This window comes from Sebastes umbrosus, chromosome 21 (assembly GCF_015220745.1).
Source record: "Sebastes umbrosus isolate fSebUmb1 chromosome 21, fSebUmb1.pri, whole genome shotgun sequence".
Lineage (NCBI taxonomy): Eukaryota > Metazoa > Chordata > Actinopteri > Perciformes > Sebastidae > Sebastes > Sebastes umbrosus.
The window spans coordinates 1,110,212-1,123,695 of record NC_051289.1 but is presented as its reverse complement, the minus strand read 5'-3'; the positions used below and the strand labels follow the sequence as shown (position 1 = coordinate 1,123,695).

Here is a 13,484-nt window from a genome sequence, read left to right as displayed (position 1 = left end):
CCGAGTACAAGTACTTACATTTGGGTACTCTCGGATACCGAGTACTGATACGAGTACCGATACCGAGTACCGATACCGAGTACCGATACGAGTACTTCTCTGTGTCTAAAGACCCTCGTTAACAGCCAGCTGGAGGGTGTGAGCGACACACGGCAGGCTGGGGAGTCCCGCATACGAGGCGGTGCACCTGACTGGCTCTAGGTCGGCTTGGAAAGGCTCGGGGCGGATGTGGCTCGCGGCCGCATCTTTACGGCGCTCCTCGCCGCAGCGTGGATAAAGGGCTCGCTACGCCCTCTCTCCCCACCGGGGAGGAACGGGACACCCTGCTCCCGGTGCGACTGTCGACCGGGGCGGACTGTCCTCAGTGCGCCCCGACTGCATCGTGCCGCCAGATCGGGGCTCTGCCAACGTAAAAGGCGCCAGGGGTCTGCGGCGAGGTCTGCAACCCACCCGACCCGTCTTGAAACACGGACCAAGGAGTCTAACGCACGCGCGAGTCAGAGGGTTCAAGCAAAACCCCGCGGCGCAATGAAAATGAGGGCCGGTGCGCGCCGCTTGAGGTGGGATCACCGGCCCCAGCAGGGAGAGAGGGCACACTGCATGAGTACATGAGCACAGTATCGGTATCGGTGCATCCCTAGTTAAAACGAATCTGTGTTAACGTGTTTTTATCACGTTAACTTTGACGGCCCAATCAATACAAAATGAGAAGCTTGTGAGTATCGATACCTCCTCATTTAAAGACATTGGTGGCATTAAAACGAATTTGTGTTGACGGGTTATTATCTTTACTCTAGTAACCTACGTCACTGCTTTCTGCAGATGGGCCCGTCCTTTAGTATACATTATATAATAGACTTGCACTACTAATTTAAAACTCTAACTCTGTATATGACCGTATGAGAATATTCAGAAATGTTAAAATGAGTTAGTTTGCTGGTCACGTATCTGTTTCCTCTCACAGTGACATTAAATCTCCCTCATCCATTCAAACCTAACAACAGCAGGACTTTAAACTCGTTTCAACCTTTGAGATGTGATTGTATCTCTGTCTCTGTGTGTGTGTGTGTGTGTGTGTGTGTGTGTGTGTGTGTGTGTGTGTGTGTGTGTGTGTGTGTGTGTGTGTGTGTGTGTGTGTGTGTGTGTGTGTGTGTGTGTGTGTGTGTGTGTTCAGGGAGGGTGCGTGTAAGAAGACTCACGTGTTGAAGCTGAACACGACAGGGAAGTTTGCTCTGAACATCGTGGACAACCTGGTGGTGGTTCATCACCAGAGCTCCCAGGTTTGATGTTATTAATATTCATGTTGTTCAATGTTAAAGTACATTTACTCAAGTATAAGGGGTGTGACAATTCACTCGGCTCACGATACGATACACTATATTGGGTTCACGATCTCGATACGATATTATAACAATAATTTTAACACAACTTGAATGATGAAAATATATTACTGAAAAAGTCGCCTTTTATTCAAAAGACACGAAACATCACACAACTTCTATACTACTCCACTAATGCCTGGCTGCAAATCAGCTGCAAATGCACTAACCACACCATCACTAGGGATGTGACGGTGTTCTAACCACACCAGCACTAGGGATGTGACGGTGTTCTAACCACACCAGCACTAGGTATGTGACGGTGTTCTAACCACACCAGCACTAGGGATGTGACGGTGTTCTAACCACACCAGCACTAGGGATGTGACGGTGTTCTAACCACACCAGCACTAGGGATGTGACGGTGCACTAACCACACCAGCACTAGGGATGTGGTGGTAGGATTTTTGAATGCACGTGCAGTGGAGTTTCTTTACTCCGTGGTATTAGGACTTTAACTTCAGTAAAGGGTCTGAATACTTAACGGTGTTTTATATCGTGTGCGTTCAGACGTCTCTGATCTTCGACATCAAGCTGAAGGAACCAGACTGTGCTGTCAACACACACCAACCTGTCCTACCTGCCCGGTCCATACACCCCTACAGGATACCACTGGCAGGTACACAAACACACACACACACACACACACACACACAGAGTCAAGTTATATCTATAGTGTGTATGTTTCTGTCTCTCTGCAGGTCCAGCCGTCGTTCCCTCTCAGCCTCCAGTACCATGTCAGCTCTGTATCCTTTTAACTCTAACAAGTACATTTACTCAAGTACTTTACTTAAGTACAACTTTTGAGGTACTTGTACTTAACTTGAGTATTTCCATTTCATGCCTCCTTCTACTTCTACTCCACTGCATTTATCTGGCAGCTTTAGTTACTTTACAAATTTAAGATTTTTACGCACGAAACATGAAGATTTATAAAATGTGATGCATTGATGATGACAGTTTATACAAGTAGAGCTGAGACTATTAAGTTCATTAAACAATTAGTCAACTGACAGATAATTAACGTAGTGTGGTTTTAGTACTTTAACCTTGTCCCATCCCAATATTTCCTCGCTGCTGTTTTACTGTTTTTAAACACTTCTCACGCTGATCTTTAACCGTCACTCCAGACTCTTCCTCCTGGAGCGTCTTCCAACCCGACATCATCATCAGCGCCAGTGAAGGTGTGGAAAACACACACACACACACACACTCAGCGGACTTTCATTTGCTCCTAAAGTAAAGTTTAAAAGCGGCATGTGCAGATTAATCTTGTGTGTAGTGACAGATTTATGGCAAAGCAGCAGAAGTGTGTAAAAGATAAGCCGTGATAAATGTGTATTTATTTAGTCGGCAGTGTGAGTGAAGACACATCTCATGAGGCCTGGCAGTAAGTTAACGCTTATTCACCTTCTAGAGTGCTACAGAAATGAGTTAGCATGTTGGCACTTCCTGTTCCCTCGTCTGGAAGTCAACGGGTGTTTAGTTAGATGTCTGAAATCAGGTCTGTGGTTTAACACCAGCTGAAGAGATTTTAACGTTTTGATCTACGGTATAAAATACGTCAATAGATACCCCACTGGTGAATTTTGAAGCGTTTACGTGTCTTTAAAAAGGTGGTTGTTAACAAGCGGCTAAATGAGACGACTAAACGTCATCACGCCGACTCGTCCTCTTTTACAGCCTCTTTGTGTTTCTACTCGCGCTCATGTGACCGTGGTGTAGTTCCTTTATATAACTATTAACTTCTGGTGATTGCATTCACGCTTCAAAAATCATAAAGCGGTGTTCCTGGTTGGCCTTCAGAAATACATCATACCTGGAGCTCTCTATTCTTTGTCTGAACCAAGCCCTCAGGAAGAGCGCCAGTCGTCGATCCGGACTTTCGTAGTGGCTAAACGGTGGTACTACAACTTTCCGTGTCCGTCACCTGATGCCATCGGGCCCAAAAATACTTTTTCCCATAGACTTCAATTGGGAAAGAGACGTCTGTAACTCAGAAAATAATTTATTTAGAGGTGAATCAACTCCCCAGTACGAACACTCTAACAGTCCTCATTTAAATCATTACGTTTTTAAAGTTGTAAAACGCACTAACAGCTGAATCCAGAGTTATTTCACTTCCTCCGTTCATGTGAGTGAGACCCAGACCGAGGCTGGAGCGCCAAGCCGTGACGTTGTGACCCCGTGACCGAGTCACGTGACCGAGCGGACGCTACTGCGCCTGTTCCACGTGCCCAAGATCCGGGTACTTTTCCAGGCGGAAGTGGAGCCATTTAGGCTTCATGAGCCGCTGAGACACTTTCATAGGAATGAATGAGACCCCGCCTCCAACGCTGGATCCAGTTCTCTTCATACATCCATGATCTGAACTAGGACACTTCCGCATTGCGTCATGTTGTGTTCTCACTTCCGTTTAGAGTTGATGTGCCGGCATTTAGCTTGGCGTCGCCCGTCGCCAGCGTTAAAACCTCCACGGTTATCATCCTTTACCTGCCTTAAGAAAGCTCTTACTAAGTTTTAATGTTGTTTCAGGTGAGAAAGGATCCGTTTAGATTTCCAACATGTGATCAGTTTAAGTAAATAAATTATAAAATTAGCGGTGATGTTTTTAGAGCTGCTGGCTGTGTGAGACCAGCTGGTCAGCGTACGGAAGCTCACGTCAGGGATGGCTGATGGATGTGGTAACGTTGTGGTAAAACCATCCGATCGCTGCTGCTGCTAAACCGGAACAACTAACACAATATTACGTTTGAACCGGAAGTAGAAACAAATGGGCGGAGCAGCATGAGGTGACTTTGTACCTTTTGTAAACATCTATAGATATTATTATTTAGATGATCTGAAAATCTCTCTCTCTCTCTCTCTCTCTCTCTCTCTCTCTCTCTCTCTCTCTCTCTCTCTCTCTCTCTCTCTCTCTCTTTCTCTCTCTCCAGGTTACCTGTGGTACTTGCAGGTGAAGTTGCCTCCGACTGTCAACCTGCTGCAGGACAAAGGCAAACTGATGGACTTCCTGTTACGACGGAGAGACTGCAAGATGGTCATCCTGTCGGTCTGCTCACAGAGTACGTCTGTCTGCCGTTATCCGTTTTTATCAAGGTTGAGTCAGATTTAAATAACATTTTGATGTCATTAAATGTAACGATAGTAATATCTGATAGTGGGGATGGGGAGTAATGTGTCGTATGTCCTAAACGTTTAGACGTTTTGCTTCTACACTAAAACGACATCACACTTTACAATGAAGCTCAGTTTTCTGTCTTTTTTCTCAGTTCTGGAAGGCGGGGAGAAGGGAAGTCTTCCTGTCGTGGCGACTGTCTTCGACAAACTCAACCAGGTGTATAAAGAATACCTGGAGGCCGAGCAGACCTACACTGTGGTGGGTGATGTAATAACCTGGAGCCAGTGCATCCACCTCTACGTGTGTTTTTTAAAGGGCTGTCAAAGTTAACGTGGTAATGACTGTAGGGTGATCGTGCTTCTGCTGTCGCTGCTCCTAAACTATGGAACAAGTTCCCCCCTGATATACGCACTATCACTGACCTGCTACTTTTTAAATCTAAGCTCAAGACCTTTTTATTTAGATTGGCTTTTAATACCTCGTAGCGCTGTGACATTTTCCCTCTGCTTTTTATGATTTAATGATATGTTGTGTTTTTATTCCTGTTATTTCTTGATGTTAATATAAAGCACTTTGGGTATCTTTTGGTTGTTGTAAAGGGCTATACAAATAAATGTTGAATAACGCGTTAACGTAAATTCGTTTTAACGCCACAAATTTCTTTAACGCACATTAACTTAGGTTGTATCGTCTCAGTTTTAAAGCTATAGTGAAGATACTGGTATCATCTGAAACTACAAAACCTGATGAATCCATCGGTACCAACCAGGTCATACTAGCATGTCATGAAGGAGGTTAAATAAACCGTTAACACTTGCGCTAAATTTTTTGGCGAGGAAAAACTGGCATGGCCATTTTCAAAGGGGTCCCTTGACCTCTGACCTCCAGATATTCACTCTGAAACAATGAAAAGTAGATGGTCTCTGTGTAATGTTTGAACACTGTAGTTTATATTTTTTGTGTTCTGAATACGGCCGTCAAAGTTAATAACGCGACAATAACACGTTAACGCAAAACTGTTTTAACGCCACTCATTTCTTTATTTCATTAACACAACTCGTGGTTTTTAGGTTGTAGCGGCTCAGTTTTAAAGCTAGAGTGAAGATACTGGTATCATATGAAACTCTAAAACCTGATGAATCCATCCGTACCAACCAGGTCATAGTAGCTTGTCATGAATGAGGTTAAATAACGCTCCAAACTTTGACCACGTTTTTATTATTCATCTTCTGTGTTTGTAGGCGATGGAGTCCGGCCCGAGTCGAGGCAGCGCAGCCCAGAAGCGTCCAGTCAGAACTCAGGCGGTCATCGACCAATCAGACATGTACACACACGTCCTGTCTTCATTCACCGAGAGGAAGGTACGTAAACAAACACACACAAACTAAAACTTGAGATTTGTTTGTTAAATAGGTTTATATTTAGTATTTTTTTTTTCTTTTTTACAAAAGTCTGCTTGGAAATGCAAGTAGAAGAGAACCCAGCTGTGAAATCAGTTCTCCCAGGAGCAGCCAGCACAAATGTACTCAACATTGAGGTTCCGAAAGTCAGTGAGCTCTGATGTCGGTAGATTTACCACGACTCACGTGAAACGACTGGATCTGCTCCGGTAGAAGACACAAGTCTGTATGGTGTCAACCTTGTTTTAACCCCCTGAGACCCGCGATCCCGACCCACTTCACTGTCTTTCAGAGGCTCTAGTGCAGCGGTCAGCAACCTTTACTATCAAGAGAGACATTTTAGGCAAAAAAAAACCCTCTGGAGACGCAAAACATGTGATCATTGTGATGAAGGTAACACAGTTTATAGTTAAGTATATACTGTAAGTCTAATGCAGTGAGGGCCAAAGAGACAATAGTCGTAATATTACAAGAATAGTAATAACTTTACGAGAAAAAAAGTCGTAATATTACGAGAATAAAGTCATAACTTAACAAGAAAAAAAATCGTAATATTACGAGAATAAAGTCATAACTTTACGAGAAAAAAAGTCGTAATATTACGAGAATAAAGTCATAACTTAACGAGAAAAAAAATCTTAATATTACGAGAATAAAGTCATAACTTTACGAGAAAAAAATCGTAATATTACGAGAATAAAGTCATAACTATACGAGAAAAAAATTGTAATATTACGAGAATAAAGTCATAACTATACGAGAAAAAAGTCGTAATAGTACGAGAATAAAGTCATAACTTTACGAGAAGAAAAGAAAATAACATGTAAAATTACTACTGTATAATATTATGACTTTATTCTCTAAATCTCAGATGTTTTTTTTCCTCAACGTGGTCCTAATACTCCGTCGTACTGTCGTACCGTCGTACCATAGACCTACAACAACGATCAATAAAAATGAAAATGTAAACAACGAACAGTTATTCATTTCCGTTTTTAAAAGTCCACATGGAGCCGCTGGAGAGGAGCTGAAGAGCCGCAGGTTGCTGACCGCTGGTCTAGCAGGTTCAGTTTTAGAGGTAGAGGGAATGTACTTATATCATATGAAACTAGAAGACCTAAGGAATCCAAATCCATAGTATGCATTTATTAATTTTTTGTTTACATTGAGGAAAACACTTCTTCTGTATTTCTCTTTAATGTCCAAAAACACTTTATTGAATCATTGTTTTTTTCTTTGAGCTTCTGATTCAAATAATTGAACTTCTTGAATGAAACATCAGACAAAGAGTTGTTCTCTTGCAGCAGGAAACACAATCATTTACAACATTACATCTGAGAACATAAAATCCAGATGACACTTTTAGAGAATCTGTGTATTTCTTTTTTTAATACATAAAACCGAGAATAATTCATAATATTAAAAAAAAATGCTGAAATGAAATCAAATGAGACGTTGACTGCTGTGTGTGTTCTGCAGGGTGTCTCCCATAAATTCATCATCGCGGTGCTGATGGAGTACATCCGCTCTCTGAACCAGTTCCAGATCACCGTGCAGGTAAAACCGAGCACTGACAAACCTGTTGTTTCTGATTTTAAAGGGGATTTATCATCTGCTTTACTTTTACATTTACTAAAGATACAAGTACTATTTAAACCCTTTTCGATTTGTTTGACCTCATGACTTTTCTTCAGGACAAACTTTACATTTTTACCTGCTCAAACTCCGGTTGGACCGTTTGTGTGTTTCAGCATTACCTGTATGAGCTGGTGATAAAGACGTTGGTGCAACACAACCTCTTCTACATGCTGCACCAGTTCCTCCAGTATCACGTCCTCAGCGACTCCAAACCACTGGTGAGTTCATCTGAGACGAGACCTTCTGTACTTCTGTAACAATCAAACGAACCCTCGCGCCTCACTCGGGATATTTTTTAATCTTTCGATCATTTTGCTTCTATAATAAACTGCGTAGCCAAAATACAGACATTCAGACCCTTAAAGGGACTGTTTGTAACTTTCAGAAATGTCTTGTTAACAGCGACAACTGTGGCCGTGAAATCAACGAAGTCAGCGTCCTGTTGCTCGCGCTTGCTCGCTCTAAATATACCTGAAGGAGCATCGCTCAAAACAGTGAGGAGACACGTCAGCTAAAAGCACAATATCACTCTATATTTCAGCTGCTTGGCAGTAATGTTAGCTGACCAGACCAAGGTCTCTCCATGAATCAATGCTGATCCTAGTGTTGGCTTTTCCTGCCTCAGCGCAGACTGATGCAGCGGGGCTGAGGTGACAGGGCTCCTCAACGAGTTACGTTATCGCCTCCCGACCGCAGCCGAAGACACCGGCACCCGGTCGGTAACGAGGCGGTAACGTTTCTCTCTGCGGAGCCCCGTCACTTCACAAGACACGGGAAACCTCTGTTGGTCTGGAGGAGCTGCAGCAGTTATTTCTGCACAAACGTCCACTGAACATTCACTAGATATTCTCAGAGCTAAACTAACTCTTCTGCAGTGTGGAGTGAGCAGCATGCACGTCTAGAGGTGGAGCGAGTACGCGAGAACACTACACACTGCAGAAGAGTTAGTTCAGCTGTCTGAGTGAAGGAGAGCAGGCAGAGGAGACGAGGCTCCGGCCACACGCGAGCGCGCATACGCGAGCGCGCATACGCGAGCGCGCATTTGTCCCGACCCGCTACATTTATACGCTTAAAAAGTTACAAACAGTCGCTTTAAAGGAACAGTGTGTAACATTTCACGGGATCAATTAGCAGAAATAGAATATAATATTAAATAGCATTAGTGTAATAGAGAGCTACAGGGATGAGTCCTAAAACCCAGAAATGAGTTAGCATGTTAGCACTTCCTGTTCCCTCGTCTGGAAGTCAACGGGTTTTTAATTAGATGTCTGAAATAAGGTCTGTGATTTAACACCACCAATATTTCAGTAAATATCCCACTGGTGAATTTTGAAGCCTTCATATGTCTTAATAAAAGGCGGTTGCTAACAAGTGTCTAAATGAGACGACTAAACGTCATCACGCCGACTCGTCCTCGTTGTTTAAACTCGCGCTCAGAGTCTGAAATTAGCTTTCTTCACTTCTGAAATGTCTGCGTTAAATGAAGGAATAATATTTTAGATCTGATGTCATTCAATGTTCGATATATTTTACACAAAGAACATTATATACACGCTAACCCTAACGTTGTTACCACAAGGTCAATTTATCTTTTGAGTTGTCTTTCTTTGCGTTCAGGCTTGTTTACTTCTGTCTCTGGAGAGTACGTATCCTCCTGCACACCAGCTGTCACTGGACATGTTGAAGGTATCGCACGCACGCACGCACGCACGCACGCACGCACGCTTCAAGTAAAGACACTCTTTATTTAAATCTCATTGTTTTCATTTATTCTGTGTGTTTTTTTTAGCGTCTCTCCACAGCCAACGATGAGATCGTCGAGGTTCTGCTGTCCAAGCAGCAGGTTCTGGGCGCGCTCAGATTCATCCGCAGCGTCGGTACGTTGACGTTTCATTTATCTACCAGGAAGAAGAGAAATTCAGAGTTTAAACATTCCTGTAGTTATACTTCAGAAGAACATAAGAAAAGGCTAAAAGATAAAGATGTCATAGTTTAAAGGGAGATGGAGGTGATGGAGTAACAGCACGGCAGCAAAACACATTTTAAACACCTAAAAGAATCTATATCAGTTTGAGTGTACGTTATATTCATAGACAGCTAAACAGTTTCCGGACCAGACGGTGAACTGAAGCGGTTATCTGTACTCTCACCAAAGCCACCAGACTCCATTCACAAAAACAGTCATTTTACCTCTCAGAGCACTGGAGTTGCCAGTTTACCGCTGCATCGATCGGTTAGTTTGTTTGTGTTATTGTGCGACTTTGGTGTTTTAAAAGGGTTAGTTTGGATTCACCAGAGTCACACGATCACACAAACAAACTAACCGATCGAAGCAGCGGTGGACCGGCAATTCCCGTGTTCTGAGAGGTAAAATTACTGGTTCTGTCAATGGAGTCTGGTTGCTTAGATAGCGGCTTCTGTTCCCCGTCAGAAAGGCCTGTCTGACAGCGAGGTGAAGCGGTGAAAATATTCTCAATATAGCGTACACTTAAACAGATTTTTTTAGGTGTCTAAAAACCGTGCATCCGTAAATCACTTTGCTCCCGTGCTGGTACTCTAAACTCCATCTACTGTAGGTAATACACTGACTATGGAGGAGTACCTCGTCTGTCTTCGTCTGTAATTGACTAACCCTGAGCTGGTTTCAGGCGGCCATGACAACGTGTCGTCCAGGAAGTTTCTGGACGCAGCGCGGCAGACCGGAGACCAGATGTTGTTCTACACCGTGTTCAGGTCGTTTCAGCAGAGGAACCAGCGGCTCAGAGGAAGTCCCAGCTTCAACCCCGGTGAGAGGAAACACACACACACACGCATGCACACATGCACGCACGTATACATATGTATACATATGTGCATGTGCATGTATACGCGTATACATACATATACACATATACACATATACATATATATATACACATAGAGCAGTGTAGGAAAGTTGAAACAGCAGAGTTAATGTTTTGTTTTCTGTCTTTGTCTCACCAGGAGAGCACTGTGAGGAGCATGTGGTTCACTTCAAGCAGCTGTTTGGGGATCATGCTCTGATGAAAGCCTCCACTGTGTGAACCACCAGGACCAGAAACAAACTGTTAACTTACCCGGATGTCAGCAGACCGGTTGGACTGAGTCTCCCTCAGTTTGGACTCACAGGAAGTTCAGGAGACAACCCGATGGGGAACAGATCATCCCGGGTTAAATACAGACTTCCAGTCAATATCAATTATCCTGTCTCTGACGCATACAAACACGTACTATATGAAGGGTCAGGATATTTTTATTTTCAGCAGAATATCAGCCGATAGGCAGTGTGTTTTTTTTAATACTTCATCAAACTTACTAGTCAGTCAGCCTCAGTTAAAAATGATGCTTAATGTTTTGGGTAAATGTTCCTGACCTGTTGCATGTCCTGCTGGTTGCTTGTGTCCATGGAACCAGAGATGTACCTGCACAGGAAATCGGCAACCTGGAAAATGACACAATTGTGTAAACAAGGGGATCAATAACCACGTCTTTATTACCATGAATCAGAATATAAAACAAAACTGGGACTAATCTAGTTTGAATGGCCAAGGTGACGTGTCGCCTGTGGTGGGCGGTGCAAGAGACGGTATGATGAGATGCCTGTATGAGTATATTTTGTACATAGTGTCTGCACATTATACATGTGCCTGTTTAAATGTGTACAGCTAATAAAAGATTAAAGTAACGGTGTGTGAAAGAGTGTAAGTGTCATAATTAGACATCAGGAAATTTAGGTTTGGTAACAGACAGGAAAGGATCAGAAAAGAAATAGCGAGCAAATATGAAGTCAGAAAGATCATATGAATATGGTCGCTTCCTCCAATAACCTGATGTCCTAAAAAAGTATTGGCATAAAAAATGTAACGAAAAAAAAAAGTAATATTATAGTATGTCGGAAAAAAAGTCAAAGTATAGTATGTCGAAAAAAGATTTTTAAAAAGTCATAGTAAAGTATGTCGCAAATGTTCATGAAAAAAAAGTCAGTATAGTATGTTGGAAAAAAGATTTTTAAAGTCAGTATAGTATGTCGAAACAGACTTTTAAAAAGTCATAGTATAGTATGTCAAAAAAAAGTCATAGTATAGAATGTCGGAAAAAAAAAGTCACAGTATAGAATGTCGAAAAAAAAAGTCATAGTATAGTATGTCGAAAAAAGATTTTTAAAAAGTCATAATATGGTATGTCGAAAAAAAGTCATAGTATAGAATGTCGGAAAAAAAAGTCATAGTATAGTATGTCGAAAAAAAGTCATAGTATAGTATGTCAGAAAAAAGTCATAGTATAGTATGTCGAAAAAAAAGTCATAGTATAGTATGTTGGAAAAAAGATTTTTAAAAAGTCAGTATAGAATGACGAAAAAAAAGTCATAGTATAGTATGTCGGGAAAAAAATTATAGTATAGTATGTCGAAAAAAAGATTTTTAAAAAGTCATAATATGGTATGTCGAAAATAAGTCAGTATAGAATGTCGAAAAAAAAAGTCATAGTATTTCAAAAAAAGTCATGAAAAAAGTCATAGTATAGTATGTTGAAAAAAAAGTCGTAGTATAGAATGTCTAAAAAAAAAAGTCATAGTATAGTATATCGGAAGAAAAAAGTCAAAGTATAGTATGTCGAAAAAAAAAGTCATAGTATAGTATGTCAAAAAAAAAAGTCATAGTATAGAATGTCGAAAAAAGTCATAGTATAGTATGTTGGAAAAAAGATTTTTAAAAAGTCAGTATAGAATGACGAAAAAAAAGTCATAGTATAGTATGTCGAAAAAAAAATCAAAGTATAGTATGTCGAAAAAAAAAAGTCATAGTATAGTATGTCGGGAAAAAAATCAAAGTAGTATGTCGAAAAAAAATTATAGTATAGTATGTCGAAAAAAAGATTTTTAAAAAGTCATAATATGGTATGTCGAAAATAAGTCAGTATAGAATGTCGAAAAAAAAAGTCATAGTATGTCAAAAAAAGTCATGAAAAAAGTCATAGTATAGTATGTTGAAAAAAAAGTCATAGTATAGTATGTCGGAAAAAAGTCATAGTATAGTATGTCGAAAAAAAAAGTCATAGTATAGAATGTTTAAAAAAAAAAAGTCATAGTATAGAATGTTTAAAAAAAAAAGTCATAGTATAGAATGTTTAAAAAAAAAAGTCATGGTATAGTATGTCGGAAAAAAGTCATAGTATAGTATGTCGGGAAAAAAATCAAAGTATAGTATGACGAAAAAAAAGTCATAGTATAGTATGTCGAAAAAAAAAGTCATAGTATAGTATGTCGGGAAAAAAATCAAAGTATAGTATGTCGAAAAAAAATTATAGTATAGTATGTCGAAAAAAAGATTTTTAAAAAGTCATAATATGGTATGTCGGAAAAAAGTCATAGTATAGTATGTCGAAAAAAAAAGTCATGGTATAGTATGTCGAAAAAAAAGTCATAGTATAGAATGTCGAAAAAAGATTTTTAAAAAGTCAGTATAGAATGACGAAAAAAAAGTCATAGTATAGTATGTTGAAAAAAAAGTCATAGTATAGTATGTCGAAAAAAAAAATCATAGTATAGTATGTCGAAAAAAAAAGTCATAGTATAGAATGTCGAAAAAAAAGTCATAGTATAGTATGTTGGAAAAAAGATTTTTAAAAAGTCAGTATAGAATGACGAAAAAAAAGTCATAGTATAGTATGTCGAAAAAAGATTTTTAAAAAGTCAGTATAGAATGACGAAAAAAAAGTCATAGTATAGAATGTCGAAAAAAAAAGTCATAGTATAGTATGTCGGGAAAAAAATCAAAGTAGTATGTCGAAAAAAAATTATAGTATAGTATGTCGAAAAAAAGATTTTTAAAAAGTCATAATATGGTATGTCGAAAATAAGTCAGTATAGAATGTCGGAAAGAAAAGTCATAGTATGTCAAAAAAAGTCATGAAAAAAGTCATAGTATA

General features: G+C 40.3%; 1 protein-coding gene and 1 long non-coding RNA gene across 2 annotated transcripts in view; one reads left to right on the top strand and one right to left on the bottom strand.

The window, feature by feature from the left end:
* Positions 1-11,253, top strand: part of rmc1 (regulator of MON1-CCZ1) — a 19,469-nt gene extending 8,216 nt beyond the window's left edge. The window contains exons 9-21 of the mRNA XM_037756453.1: positions 1,175-1,280; positions 1,890-1,998; positions 2,081-2,125; positions 2,510-2,563; positions 4,316-4,444; positions 4,652-4,758; positions 5,742-5,861; positions 7,380-7,457; positions 7,652-7,756; positions 9,156-9,224; positions 9,328-9,415; positions 10,187-10,324; positions 10,521-11,253. Coding sequence (XP_037612381.1) covers positions 1,175-1,280; positions 1,890-1,998; positions 2,081-2,125; positions 2,510-2,563; positions 4,316-4,444; positions 4,652-4,758; positions 5,742-5,861; positions 7,380-7,457; positions 7,652-7,756; positions 9,156-9,224; positions 9,328-9,415; positions 10,187-10,324; positions 10,521-10,600 — 1,228 coding nt within the window. The 3' untranslated portion in view covers positions 10,601-11,253. The remainder of the gene's footprint in view (positions 1-1,174; positions 1,281-1,889; positions 1,999-2,080; positions 2,126-2,509; positions 2,564-4,315; positions 4,445-4,651; positions 4,759-5,741; positions 5,862-7,379; positions 7,458-7,651; positions 7,757-9,155; positions 9,225-9,327; positions 9,416-10,186; positions 10,325-10,520) is intronic.
* LOC119480315 lies at positions 9,270-10,310 on the bottom strand. The gene is made up of 2 exons (XR_005204878.1): positions 10,171-10,310; positions 9,270-9,436 (listed from the first exon to the last, which is right to left on the bottom strand). It is a non-coding gene; the product is annotated as an uncharacterized LOC119480315 (long non-coding RNA).
* Positions 11,254-13,484: the final 2,231 nt, after the last annotated feature.